This window comes from Bos indicus, chromosome 1 (genome assembly GCF_029378745.1).
Source record: "Bos indicus isolate NIAB-ARS_2022 breed Sahiwal x Tharparkar chromosome 1, NIAB-ARS_B.indTharparkar_mat_pri_1.0, whole genome shotgun sequence".
Classification (NCBI taxonomy): Eukaryota; Metazoa; Chordata; class Mammalia; order Artiodactyla; family Bovidae; genus Bos; species Bos indicus.
The window spans coordinates 82,514,289-82,529,675 of NC_091760.1; the positions used below are offsets into that span (position 1 = coordinate 82,514,289).

The window sequence follows — 15,387 nt, forward strand, 5'->3', positions numbered from 1 at the left end:
AGAGGTGGCAAGAATACACAGAAGAACTGTACAAAAAAGATCTTCATGACCAAGATAATCACGATGGTGTGATCACTCACCTATAGCCAGACATCCTAGAATGTGAAGTCAAGTGGACCTTAGGAAGCATGACTATGAACAAAGCTAGTGTCAGTGATGGAATTCCAGTTGAGCTATTTCAAATCCTGAAAGATGATGCTGTGAAAGTGCTGCACTCAATATGCCAGTAAATTTGGAAAACTCAGCAGTGGCCACAGGACTGGAAAAGGTCAGTTTTCATTCCAATCCCAAAGAAAGGCAATGCCAAAGAATGCTCAAACTACCGCACAATTGCACTCATCTCACACGCTAGCAAAGCAATGCTCAAAATTCTCCAAGCCAGGCTTCAACAGTATGTGAACTGTGAACTTCCAGATGTTCAAGCTGGTTTTAGAAAAGGCAGAGGAACCAGAGATCAAATTGCCAACATCCGCTGGATCATCAAAAAAGCAAGAGAGTTCCAGAAAAACATCTATTTCTGCTTTATTGACTATGCCAAAGCCTTTGACTGTGTGGATCACAATAAACTGGAAAATTCTTCAAGAGATGGGAATACCAGACCACCTGACCTGCCTCTTGAGAAATTTGTATGCAGGTCAGGAAGCAACAGTTAGAACTGGACATGGAAAAACAGACTGGTTCCAAATTGGGAAAGGAGTATGTCAAGGCTGTATATTGTCACCCTGCTTCTTTAACTTACATGCGGGTACATAATGAGAAATACTGGGCTGGATGAAGCACAAGCTGGGCTGGATGAAGCACAAGCTGGAATCAAGATTGCTGGGAGAAATATTAATAACCTCAGATATGCAGATGCTGCTGCTGCTGCTGCTAAGTCACTTCAGTCGTGTCCGACTCTGTGTGACCCCATAGACAGCAGCCCACAAGGCTCCCCTGTCCCTGGGATTCTCCAGGCAAGAGTACTGGAGTGGGTTGCCATTGACACGACCCTTATGGCAGAAAGTGAAGAGGAACTAAAGAGCCTCTTAGTTGAGGCTCCTCTTGAAAGTGAAAGAGGAGAGTGGAAAAAGTTGGTTTAAAGCTCAACATTCAGAAAACTAAAATCATGGCATCTGGTCCCATCACTTCATGGCAAATAGATGGAGAAACAGTGGAAACAGTGGCAGACTTTATTTTGGGGGGCTCCAAATCACTGCAGATGGTGACTGCAGCCATGAAATACAAAGACACTTACTCCTTGCAAGAAAAATTATGACCAACCTAGACAGGATGTTAAAAAGCAGAGACATTACTTTGCCAACAAAGATCCATCTAGTCAAGGCTATGGTTTTTCCAGTGGTCATGTATGGATGTGAGAGTTGGATTATAAAGAAAGCTGAGCGCCAAAGAATTGATGTTTTTGAACTGTGGTGTTGGAGAAGACTCTTGAGAGTCCCTTGGACTGCAAGGAGATCCAACCAGTCCATCCTAAAGGAAATCAGTCCTGAATGTTCATTGGAAGGACTGATGTTGAAGCTGAAACTCCAATACTTTGGCCACCTGATGTGAAGAACTGACTCACTGGAAAAGACCCTGATGCTGGGAAAGATTGAAGGCAGGAGGAGAAGGGGACGACAGAGGGTGAAATGGTTGGATGGCATCACCAACTCAATGAACATGAGTTTAAGTAAACTCCAGGAGTTGATGATGGACAGGGAGGCCTGATGTGCTGCAGTCCATGGGGTTGCAAAGAGTCGGACTCGACTGATCAACTGAACTGAACTGAGCTGATATGTATATACTTCCCTGGTGGCTCAGATGGTAAAGCCTCTGCCTACAATGTGGGAAACTTGGATTAGATCTTTGGGTTGGGAAGATCCTCTGGAGAAGGAAATGGCAATCCAACGAGAAGGAAATGGCAATCCACTCCAGTACTCTTGTCTGGAAAATCCCGTGGACAGAGGAGCCTGGTAGGCTATAGTCCATGGGGTCGCAAAGAGTCAGACATGACTGGGCGACTAAACTTAAACTTATGTATATAAAAATAAAAAATAAAATGAATGAGAAACTCTATGTATTGACATGGTATGATTGCCACAGTATATATTGTATTGTTAAATGAAAAAAGAATCATGTGTACTTGCACAAAGACAGAAACATAGATCAATGGAACAAAATAGAAAGCCCAGAGATAAATCAGTGCACCTATGGATGTCTTATCTTTGACAAAGGAGGCAGGAATATACTATGGAGAAAAGATAATCTCTTTAATAAGTGGTGCTGGGAAAACTGGTCAACCACTTGTAAAAGAATGAAACTAGAATGCTCTCTAACACCATACACAAAAATAAACTCAAAATGGATTAAAGATCTAAATGTAAGACCAGAAACTGTAAAACTCCTAGAGGAAAACATAGGCAAAACACTCTCTGACGTAAATCATAGCAGGATCCTTTATGACCCACCTTCCAGAGTAATGGAAATAAAAGCAAAAATAAACAAATGGGACCTAATTAAACTTAAAAGCTTTTGCATAACAAAGGAACCTATAAGCAAGGTGAAAAGACAGCCTTCAGAATGGGAGAAAATAATAGCAAATGAGGCAACTGACAAAGAATTAATCTCAAAAATATACAAGCAACTCTTGCAGCTCAATTCCAGAAAAATAAGTGATCCAATCAAAAAAATGGGTCAAAGAACTAAACAGACATTTCTCCAAAGACATACAGATGGCTAACAAACACATGAAAAGATGTTCAACATTACTCATTATCAGAGAAATGCAAATCAAAACCACAATGAGGTACCATCTCACTCCAGTCAGAATGGCCTCTATCAAAAAGTCTACAAACAATAAATGCTGGAGAGGGTGTGGAGGAAAAGGAACCCTCTTAGACTGTTCTTGGGAATGCAAACTAGTACAGCCACTATGGAGAACAGTGTGGAGATTCCTTAAAAAACTGGAAATAGAACTGCCATATGACCCAGCAATCCCACTGCTGGGCATACACACTGAGGAAACCAGAATCGAAAGAGACACATGTACCCCAATGTTCATCACAGCACTGTTTACAATAGCCAGGACGTGGAAGCAACCTAGACGTCCATCGGCAGACGAATGGATAAGAAAGCTGTGGTACATATACACAATGGAATATTACTTAGCTATTAAAACGAATGCATTTGAATCAGTTCTAATGAGGTGGATGAAACTGGAGTCTATTATACAGAGCCAAATAAGTCAGAAAGAAAAACACCAATACAGTATATTAACGCGTATACATGGAATTTAGAAAGATGATAACGATGACCCTGTATGCAAGACAGCAAAAGAGACACAGATGTAAAGAACAGACTTTTGGTCTCTGTGGGAGAAGGCGAGGGTGGGATTATTTGAGAGAATAGCATTGAAACCTGTATATTATCATATGTGAAATAGATTGCCAGTCCAGGTTTAATGCATGAGACAGGGTGCTCAGGGCTGGTGCCCTGGGATGACCCAGAGGGATGGGATGGGGAGGGAGGCGGAAGGGGGTTTCAGGATGGGGAACACATGTACACCCATGGCTGATTCATGTCAATGTATGGCAAAAACTACTACAATATTGTAAAGTAATTAGCCTCCAATTAGAATAAAATAAAAAAAAGAATCATGTGTACAGTTGTTCAACATTTGTGTAACAAAAAAGGGGGGATTGAATGTCTATACAGAGAGAAGGTGTGTTTGTAACTGTTTATGTATAGGATACTTCTGTAAGGATTCACAAGAAAAGATTGACGGTTGCCTCTGAGAATGGGGCTAGCTAGCCAGCAGAAGCAGTCAGAGGAGATGTCTCTTTTTATTCTTCTGTACCTTTTGAATTTTTATTGAATGAGTATATGTTCTATTAATAAGTACAATTAAAATTTAAGAAGAACAAGCAGGACTTCCCTTGGTGGTCCAGTGGTTAAGACTCCGTTTGCAATGCAGGTTCTCATCGGAGAGAGTTGGGGAAGCAAGATCCCCCATGCCTTGTGGTATGGCCAAAGCATTTAAAAAAGAAGAAAAAAAGAATAAGAAAAGCCATGCAAACAAACATTTCAGCAATTAGAAGGCAGGCTGCATAATTTGCCACAATAAAGCCATGGTTCTGACTCTTGGTTTTCTCTCTCACTGGTTTCTCACGTCATGGACTTATGACATTCCTAGATGCTTTTTTTTCTTTCTTTAAAAAATGTTCCTTTTCAATTTATGGAGGTTGCCAGCAAGGTGGAGAGGGTTAAAGAGAGTCAGAAAAAATAATTGGAAGGAATGCTGGGCCACAGGCAGAGCAGCGTGTTCATCTCCCCAGCTGGTGGCAGGTAATGGCTCAGTGTCACTCAAAGCCTTCTTTGAAAAAGTCCTTCTTTTGTCCACCCTGGCAGGGACCAAACACTTCCCTGAAATAATCTTTCTTTTTGTGACTCTAACCACTTACTGTTTCATTTCAATAGTGAAAGCTTAAACTGGAGAGGCCAGGGACTGTGAGGAGAAAATACTGGTGACTCTAAAGAGAGTTAGCGAGGCTTTGCCCAAAGGGGAATGAGTTTCCTGCCGTCTTTCTCTTCTTTCCAGATAATCTTCACCACAGTTTCATCTGGTGTTGTTGTGCCTCCTGAGAGCACTTATTGTTTTGTTAGAAGTCAATTGGCCTACAGGAAAGGCTGTTTGCATTTGTGGGGTCCCTAAATGGTTTTTGGTTTGGGGTTTAAGATAGACCCATGTCTATCATTTCTCACCTGTGGTTTTCGTTTGTTAAGGACATGATTTCAACAGGAAGTTCTTTTCTTTAACTTCTGGAAATTCAGATTTGAGAGTTAAGTTACTTCAAGAGATAGATGGGGATCATGGTCTGGTACATTTATATAATAATCTTATAATTAATAAAATCATTTATTTTAAAATGAATAAAATCATAATCATTTATATCTTATAATTAATAAAAAATTTTAAATTAATTTTAAATAAAAATTTTAACATTAAAGTATTATTTTCTTAATGTATAAAATGGCCTACTCAATCTCCGTAATATTACACAGTTTGTCCACTTGGTGGCATCCAAATATTGAAGAGGAATCATTTGCTTTAAAATTTGGTAATTTACCTGTTAACAGTAGGGGAATGGTTATGAGCTTTGGACAATTGTGTATCTTAAATTATAATCATCAAAATTTGGTAGAAATGTGAAATTGTGATATAAAGTGTCTAAATACAAAATTACGTATGTGCTGTGCTGTCACTCAGTCGTGTCCGACTCTTTGCGACCCCATGGACTGTAGCCGGCGCCAGGCTCCTCTGTCCATGGGGATTCTCCAGGCAAGAATACTGGAGTGGGTTGCCATCCCTCCTCCAGGGGATCTTCCCGATTCTATACTTAGAGCTACATAGTGTGTTATGAATGCTGACAAAAATGTAAAGAAAATACACAAAAATGAAAATAACTTGTTTCCCCCCAAAAATTTCAAAAATGATTTTTGCTTTTGTTTTGATTTTTCCAGCTTGAGGTGTAATCTACACACAGTAAAAGTCACCCAGTTTAAACGTAGCAATTTGATGAATTTTTGTAGTAATGTACAGTTGTGTGGCCCTGCTACAATCAAGATACGGTTCAGTCACTCTAAAAAGTATGCTCCTGCCTCTTTTAAGTAGATTCCTTCCCCTGCCCTTGGCCATAGATGACCACTGGCCTGTTTTCTGTTACTATAGTCTTGTTTTTTAGAATTTCATATAGCATGTGATCTTTTGTGTCTGGTTTCTCTCACTGAGCATGATGTTTTTGAGGTTCCTGATGTTCTTTAAATTAAAAATTAGTAAAGCAGTCTGAAAGGCATGGTTGAAAAACATACATGTGTGGTTGCATACCTTGTGATTATACTAAAAACTCGTGAATTATAAACTTTGAAATGGTGACTTTCATTGTATGTGAATTAAATGTCAATTTTAAAAAGTACATGTAAAATTTTTGAGTTCTCTTTCTCCATTTGTAAAAATATTTCATTAATTCAACCTATTCTCACCCCCATCATTACCCTCACCCCGCACTGCTGAAATGTTGACCTACAAAAAGAACAAAAGGAAAGGATTAAGAACACTTACTTATATATGATTCATGTTGATGTATGGCAGAAACCAACACAATATTGTAAAGCAATTATCTTCCAATTAAAAAAAATTTTTTTAAGCTATAGTAATAAATTATGAGTCTGCAAAAAAAAAAAAAGAGAGAGAGAGAGAGAATACTTATTTAGTTTCCACATGCAATAGGCAAGTTGAGAAGGAAGGAAATTTCCAGTGGTCAGTGTTGCAGTTGGAGCCAGTTTTGAAAAAAAATTGCAGTTTTGGAGCCAGTTTGTAGGAGATTAACATATGTATCTAAAAATATGACTTGGGCAGTAGCTTCAAGTTTCTCTATAAACTTAACACACATCCTGGAGAGCTGACTGTGGAAGTTAATTAGCTTCATGCATCTTAATACTCTTGTTACACGAAGCCTCCCTGATGACTGCAGTGCAATGGATTTAGCAGAGCAATTCAGTTGCTTGGCCAATCCGGATTGCTTTGGCTAAACTGGGGAGGGGAGGGTCCTGTCAAATGCAGTTTATTTGCATTTGGCCAGCAGCCTGCTAGTTCCCAAATGGAGTAAGAACCCCTTGTTCCCACGAGTGTGATTCTGGCCTGAAGCTGAAAGTGTGTGCTGTTAGCTGAAGATGAGCACAGGGGACATCCAAGTGGGAGCCTCAGCTCAGGAACCCAGTGCTCTGTTTTTGCCCCTCCAGCAAACCCTGGTCCTATTACTGTCACTGCCCTGGGCTATGGTAGGCATTTTTAGCGATTCTTATTCTGCTCAAACACCTTGATCTGTATGTTCATTTGGATTTTGTAACTTAAAAAAAATCTTAATGGTTTCATCTTTCTCATCCATTTTATCTTTTGCTGTTTGTAATTTATTTTTACTCTCTGTGAACATTTGTATAAACATGTTTCACAGAAGCAGAGTGACACTGCCTTACCTAGGAAGCCTAAGCATATATCTAAATCGGGCTTCTTTTTTTATGTACCCCAGTTGTTTGGGGACCCCAAGGCAATGGCACGCCACTCCAGTACTCTTGCCTGGAAAATCCCATGGACGGAGGAGCCTGGAAGGCCGCAGTTCATGGGGTCGCTAAGAGTCGGACACGGCTGAGCGACTTCACTCTCACTTTTCACTTTCATGTATTGGAGAGGGAAATGGCAACCCACTCCAGTGTTCTTGCCTAGAGAATCCCAGGGACTGGGGAGCCTGGTGGGCTGCCGTCTATGGGGTCGCAAAGAGTCGGACACGACTGAAGCGACTTAGCAACAGCAGCAGCAAGCCCAGAAAAAGTTCAGTTGTTCTGTCTGTTCTTTGCAGAGCTTCTATGAGAAAGAGTCTGTTTATCAGATCTAGAGAGAGTCCTGTATGTCTTAGGAAACCATTTTTGTAAACTGCACACTGTACATTGCCTCTCTTTATCCTAGAGAGAGAAAATCTCTTCTTGTCAGCTTACTAGAAAGGAAAAGGGGGAAATAATTATCTCCTTTTCCTCCTTGAGGCATATGATTCACTTATTTTTTAAATGAAAACTTCTGCCTTAGAAAACTTCAAAGAATTAAGAAAAAAATATGAATGGGTCAGGGAAAGAATTCAATTATAAGCATACTTGAATCATTAATTAGCTCCTCTCTTTCCCATTTTCTGGCGGAGCTAGTGCTGGTTCTGACCTGCTCACACTTGCCTCTCTTATTATGTAGGTACAGCTGAGTGACTTTAGAACTAGCATATATATAAGAAATACACTTTGAAAACACCATACCTGTAGACCCAAAGGGGAAATTCTGAATAATTTTGTAGGAATAAAATGAAGTTGTAAAATAATGCTGCTACTGCTACTGCTAAGTCGCTTCAGTCATGTCCGACTCTGTGCGACCCCATAGACGGCAGCCTACCAGGCTCCTCCGCCCATGGGATTTTCCAGGCAAGAGTACCAGAGTGGGGTGCCATTGCCTTCTCCGTTCATCCTTCAATTACAGCCACAGAACAAAAAGGATAGGAAATTGAGCAGGGAAAAACCTCACAACGGTTGTGCCCTCTCCAATAGATATGCTTAGTTTGGTCTGGACAAGTGCTGTGGGGTATCCCAAAATGCCTGTCTGCAGTCTCAGAGGTTCTGAGTATCCCTGGGATACTAGGAGTGTGCCAATTGGCTAAAATTACTGCACACCATTAAGCGTTTTTCTTCTTCCTTTTTTTTCATTCTCTTCTTGCTTCAATCTCTGCCAGGTCAAAGTAGCCAGGAGCTGCAGATGACTTCTGATATGGTGGCTGATAAATCCTCTGCTCTTGGACCTCCAAAAGGCTATACCTCAAAAGCAACTATTGAATTTTTTTTTTATTTGACTGTACCAGGTCTTTGTTGTGGCATGTAGGATCTTCAGTTGTGGCATGTGGGATCTAGTTCCCTGACCAGGGATCAAACCTGGGCCCCCTCTAAGCACAGAGTCTTAGCCATTGGACCACCAGGGAAGTCCCAAAATCACCTACTGAATTTTTAAAAAATACTCATGTCCAGGCCCCACCCTTAAAGAATCTTAACTGAGTTCACAGCGGAGCATGGTCATCTTTAAAAGTCCTAAAATAACTCTGATGTGCACTATGATGTTGAGAATCAGCCCCTGTGATGGTGGGCTGGTGGCAGCATCACAAGGACAGAGATCCAGCTCTAAGATACCCATCTAAGCTCTGTCCCCACAAAGACTGTACTAGCCACCTGTTGTCAGGTGCCACAAAACTAACAGCTCTGATCTCTTTCCTCATCCACTCGATACTCTCCCCCTACTTCCCTCTCCCCACTATCTGTTCTCATCTATCTTATGGGCCACTAGGAAATTAAATCAGCTGTAGGCCCTGGAAAGGACTTCTTCTTTCTCTGCTGAGCTTGAAAAAAAGTAAGAGTGTTGGTCACTCAGTCCTGTCTTATTCTTTGCAACTCCATGGACTATAACCTGCCAGCCTCCTCTGTCCATGGAATTCTCCAGGTAAGAGTACTGGAGTGGGTAGGCTTTCCCTTTGCCGGGGATCTTCCTGACCCAGGAATCATACCTGGGTCTCCTGCATTGCAGGCAGATTTTTTACTGTCTGAACCACCAGGGGAGCCCATAAACTTAAGATTGGCTAACTCACAGGATAACTGAACAATTGTGGCTCAGATGATTAATAATTTGTCTGCAGTGCAGGGAACCCGGATTCTGTCCCTGGGTTGGGAAGATCCCTTGGAGAAGGGAGTGGCAACCCCATTCCAGTATTCTTGCCTGGACAATCCCATGGACAGAGGAGCCTGGTGGACAATAGTCCATGGGCTGCAAAGGGTTGGACATGACTGAGTGACTAACACACACACACATATGCTCTTTGGTGAAATACACACTCAAGTTTTCACCCATTTTTAAAACTGAGTTCTTTGCCTTATTATTATTGAGTCATAAGAGATCTTTGTATACTCTGGATACTTTATTAGATGTTTGATATGCAAGTTGTATTCATTGTCTGTTGCTTGATATAACAAGCTCAGCAAGCTCAACAGTTTAAACAATACAAATGTATTATCTTATCTATCTACAGGTCTGAAGTCTGGTAGGGGTCTCACTGGACTGAACCCAAGTGTCAACAGTTGCACTTCTTTCTGAAAGTTCTTGGGGAGGATCTGTTTATTGCTCACTTGAGTTGTGGGCAGAATTCAGTACTTGTGTTGTAGGACCAAGGTCTCTATGTTTTTGCTGGTTGTAAACTGATGGCCATTCCTAGCCTAGAGGAGTGGCTCTTGGTCCCCTTCCTCCATCTTCAAAGCCACATTGTCATCAACAGAACTTTCTGTGTGGCATCTCTCTGACTCTTCCTCTCTCACTACAGCTGAGAGAGGCTCTCCTCTTTTAAGGGTTCATAAAATTAGATTGGGCCTACCTGGATAATACAGGGTAAACATCACATCTCAAGGTCTTTAACCTTAATTATATCTGTAGAGTCTCTTTGCCATGTAAGATAATATATTCTTAGGTTCTGGGGATTAGGAAGTAGATGTTTGGGGAGGGTGTTATTTCGCCTACCATGCAAGTATTTTCTCCTAGTTTATCATTTCATTTTCTTAATGATGTTCTTTGAAGTACAAAAGTCTTTAATTTTGATGAAGTCTAACTTAATGAATTTTTTTCTTTTGTGAATTGTGCCAAGAATACTTTGCCTAACCAAATGTTATAAAGATTTTTCTTATTTTTTAGAGTTTTAACTCTTCAGTTTAGATTTATGGCCCATATTTGAGTTAATTTTTATATATGGTGCTAGGTAAGGACCCGTGTACTTGTTTTATGTGGATATTCAGTTGTCCTCAGCTTCGTTTGTTTAAAAAAAACTCTCCTTTCTCTCATTAAATTGTTTTGGCACCCATGTTGGAAATCACTTGGTGATGATTATAAGGGTTTATTTCTTAACTCAGTTTTTTCCACTGATTTGTATGTCTTTGTGCCAATATTATACTGTCTCCTTTTCTAGGGATTTTAAAGTTTTTGTTACTGTTAAGAATGGAGTTAAAATTATTTTGAACCTAAAATATTATTAACTCAGAACTATTTTCCTTAAGCTCACTGGCAGATTAATATAACTGATCCATCGTAATGTTATCTTGGCCTTGAAATAAAAGGAAGATGTAACTTTTATGCCTCAATTAGGTAACTTGAAATTGCTTTGAATCTATTAAATTCTGTGTTATGGGCCTAAGTCGCAAAGATGTCAGAGATTTTGTTATTAGTGTTACATTAAATATCTTGACAACTGAGTCAGTTGTAGTGAGGTGGATGAACCTAGAACCTATTATAAGGAGTGAAGTAAGTCAGAGAGAAAAACAAATACCATATGTTAATGCATATATATGGAATCTAGAAAAATGGTACTGATGAACCTATTTTCAAGGAGGGCATAGAGACATAGACATAGTGAATGGACTTGTGGACACAGTAGCGGAAGGAATGGGCGGGATGAATTGAGAAAGTAGCATTGATGTGCATACACGACCGTGTGTAAAATAGCTAGCGGGAAGCTGCTATATGACATAGGGAGCCCAGCCTGGCACTCTGTGATGGCTGAGGGGAATAGAGGCCAGGAGGGAAGTTTAGAGGGGAGGGGAGGGAGGCCTAAGAGGGATATATATATATTTATATATATGTATGTATAATTATGATGGATTCTCGATATTGTATGGTAGAAACCAACACAACATTGTAAAGCAATTTTCCTCCAATTAAAAAGATTTTTAAAAAGAAACACATTAATTAATCATTGAATGGAAAAAATGTCTTAAATAGTATTTATTATTATATATGCACAATCCTTTGATATAGATAACAGTTCCAAATTTTCTTTCTTATTTCTTTTAGATCAATCTCCAGAATCCCGTAGAATCTGCAACATGCCAGTCCCGAGCTTGCCCAACATGGATGCCATTTTCAGTGAAGCCCTTCTGCAGGTGCGGAAGCGGTACCCTGGGTGGCTGTCTCCGGAGGCCTGTGTCCAAGCAGTCCAGGCTGCTGTCCAATATCCATATGACATGGGCAGCAAGAAGGAAAAGGAGCTGGGCCTGTACCTTAATACCTCAGGGCAGGCCAAGGCCCTGCAATATGTTTTCTTTGCTGAGAGGATGGCAAATAAGTGGTCCACTCCCTCTGGAGCTTCCTGGAAAACAGCGTTGGGACGGCCCATCTCCTCTGTTGGCGTTCTCGGTAAGAACATGAGCAATGTCACTCCCCAAATTGGCATTTGTCAAGTGCTACCATTTGCTTTGGGCCACCATGTTCCGGGCTCTTTGCTGAACATGTCACTTTTTTAGTCAACTTAATTTTTACCCCAGCCCATGAACTATCTTTGCATGTGAGGCTTAGAAACACTAGGCCTTCTCAACAGTGAGCTACTTAAACCCAAGTCCTCTAATGCTACATCTGTGTGATTCCAGACTCTGGGCATTTTTAAACTCATTTCTGCCTCTTACATGTCTCTCATCCCTGGGTTTCCCAGCAAGATTATCATGAGTACCACATTTCAAGGTGTGGCCTGTCACTCCTATAGCTAGGGATTGGGAATGAAGGCTGTGTCTTTCTGGTCCTTGCATCCATTCACTTCTGATTCAAAGCCACTATCCCCAAATTCATCTGAACCTGAAACGTGGGCTTCCTTACTTTTTCCCCTTGAAAATTTCTCAAACAATTTGAGAAAGGTCTTCTTTCCTCAGAAGCTAGCTCTCCGAATGGCTTCTTTGGGCCACTATCCTAAACTTCACTTAGTCTTGGCCCAAGAATGGTCTTGGGTGGATTCCAAATCCCCTGAAATAGTAAGTGGAGTGTTGTATGTATTAGCCTGTATACAGTCTTCTGGGAGAGGAGGTCCAAAGTTTACTAAAAGCACCAACTTTCTTAATCTTCACCAAGCTCTCTAGCACCAGTGCAGTGTGGAATGAAAGAGCCTTCTCTACATCTTAGTCTGTAGTTGTCTTAGTGAAATTTGGAATAAAGTAGTATGTCTTCAATACAAACATACTGTGCTCCTTGTAGCACTGACTCTGTTCACTTGTGATTTTTTAAGGAGATTGATAAATAGTATGGTAAAGAACTGAATGTACCTTTTTATATTCCTTCAGCAACACCAATATTTGTTTCTACTTATGTACTTACCTGTTTCTTCTTTCCTGTTTTCCTTCAAGCCAAGAATAATTAATGCAGAATAATAGTAAAAACTCTTAAGTTTATCAGTATCGTGTTTGTCCACCATCATTTGAGAATTTCCCTGTTTCCTTATCATGAGCTTTTTAAAAAGACTTCCTGCTTGTGTCTGGCATGGAATGTTTATAAGTTCGAGTTTTTTTTTAAGTATACACCACATTGTTCTGAAAAATATTTGCAAAAGCTTTTAAACTACGTAGAAGACAATGTGGATAAAAATAAAGTGAGAGAGCTGGTCATTTCCCGCTTCATCATGTTTATCCGCTTTCTGCTCTGCCCACCTTGGTCTTGGTGACGCAGCCTCCCTCTGTACCCCATGTCCTCTGGAATGCGCCCGCAGCCTCATCTGGTTCACCAGTGGCTCTCACTCTGTCTCCTGCCTGAAACCTGACTTACCCCGGGCACTTGCTTCTCCTGCAGCCCTCTCAAGAATGCTGTCGCTTCTTCCCACATTCCCTGGACTGTACTGTCACTTCCCACTTCCCCTCTCAGACCGTGACCCCTTTCTGGACACTCTTCCTCTGTTTTGCTGCCATCTCCCTGCCTGCTCTATCCCTCCTCATTTTAGTACCTGGCTCATGGTTATCCACTTTGGCCCAAATCCTACCGCTGTCCTTGTGTGGAGAATCCATCCAGCTTCTGGGTTCCTTCGCCTCCTCAGATCCAGTGACATTCGCCTCACTTCACTTCCGTGACCCACACTTCGGGCTTCACCCTGAACATTTCTCCACCACTGAAATGTGAACTCGTACTTTTTCACTAACACCTTGTGTTTCTGCACATCCCTTTCTCAGTTATTCCAACTGCATCCGTTACTTGATAAGCTCTTTTAATCTTTACTTTCTTCTCTATTCAGTTTTCATTTCCAATCATCACTTCAGCTACTCTCTTGCCAACATCCTCAAAAGCTGTGACTTGCTGTCCTTTCATTGGGTCCCCTGGAAAACCCCAGCCCTGATGAGCCCAGGTTTGCACTTCAATGAGCTGTGCCCTCAGATTGGGTTGGCACCACTGCAAGTCCACTCTCTTTCACCTCGCCTGGGCTCTCAGGGCTGTCAGAAGGGGAGAAGACTGCTGTTGACTAGACACTGAAGAACCAGCAGTCAAAGCATCCCTTATCCTTTATTTACTTCACTGAGTAGGAGGGGTTCTTGATGAGATTTAATTCCAGGGTAGTTAAAAGCAGTGACTTGGTCCAGGAACAGGACTCCTGGTCCCTGTCTGTGTGTGTTTAGTGAGGAAAATTTAGGAAACTAAATTCAATATACATACAGTATTGACCTATGAAAACATAATTACCAACAGTGAAAATCTTGGTCTTTCAGCCCTACTTTCTTGAGAACTTTGAGACCACAAGGTTGTGAGAAGTTAGTGAAGAACTTTTGGAAGGAAACAGTTACTGGTTTCATGTATATTTTTAGTGATTAAATGAAAAAAATACCAGTTTATAGAACTGAAGATCTAAAATAATAGCTGATACTTCTTTTTTTTCCCCCAACAAGACATTGTTTATTAATCAGAAGAGCAGCAAGGATAATTCTGCTTTAGATTAAAAGCTGCATTTCAAGGGCCCAAGTTCAGGCTTCCCTGGTGGTTCAGTGGTAAAGAATCCACTTGCCAATGCAGGGAATGTAGGTTCGATCCCTGGTCTGGGAAGATCCCATGTGCCACGGAGCAGCTAAGCCCCTGCACCACAACTACTGAGCCTGTGCTCTAGATTCTAGGAACTGCAGCTACTGAGCCCATGCTCTAGAGCCTGTGCTCCACGGCAAGGGAAGCCACCACAGTGAGAAGCCTGTGCACCGCAACTAGAGAATAGCCCTCACTCACTGCAACTAGAGAAAAGCCCACACAAAGCAATGAAAACCCAGCATAGCCATAAATAAACAAATATGTATATATATAAAAGGTCCAAGTTCTGTTTCCAGGTTCTCTAATAGGAGTGATGAGGCTAGTACCTATTGCCATCTACTTTGTAGAAGTCGCAACTTCTACAGAGAGCTGTTACATGCTTTGTCTGATTTGATCTTCACCAAAACTCATGAGATCAGAGCTTCCAGCAATCACATTCCCAATTTGAAGAATTTGGAAACTAGGACTCTGAGTATAGTGACTCCAAGTCACATGCTGAAGGCGTGCGTAGGACTATAACTCAACCGACTGCTCTTAAAAATCCTTCCCATCCTTCTATTTCTACTTGAGAAACCATATATTCTGTATGTTAAGGATGCAGACTCTTCACATGACTTGGATTGAGACCCCAGCACACCTACTTGCTAGGTATCAGACCTCAGGGAAGTTACTTACATCTTCAGTTTGCTCATTTGTAAAGTGGATTAAATGATAGGACTTAACTCATAGGGTTGTGGTGAGGATTAAGAGTTAATACATGCAAAATGCTTTAATGCATTTCTAATGTGTTCCTTATGAACACTCAATAAGCTTTATTTTTTTTTAAGCTTTACTATTAATAGTATAAGGTAATTTAACATGGAAGCTTTCGTGCTTACAAGGAAGTGAGTAAAATTATAGCTAAGACACTTCTAGAAAGCATTAGTCTGGCCCACTCTGTGGTTAGGACTATGAGTTGCTTGGAGCCCCGAAGGTCCTTC

General features: G+C 41.0%; 1 protein-coding gene across 1 annotated transcript in view; it reads left to right on the top strand.

Annotated features, from left to right (window-relative positions):
- The window catches only part of EHHADH (enoyl-CoA hydratase and 3-hydroxyacyl CoA dehydrogenase), a 54,537-nt gene that overhangs the window by 30,531 nt on the left and 8,619 nt on the right, over window positions 1-15,387 (top strand). Inside the window, exon 6 of the mRNA XM_019958524.2 lies at window positions 11,441-11,782. Coding sequence (XP_019814083.2) covers window positions 11,441-11,782 — 342 coding nt within the window. The remainder of the gene's footprint in view (window positions 1-11,440; window positions 11,783-15,387) is intronic.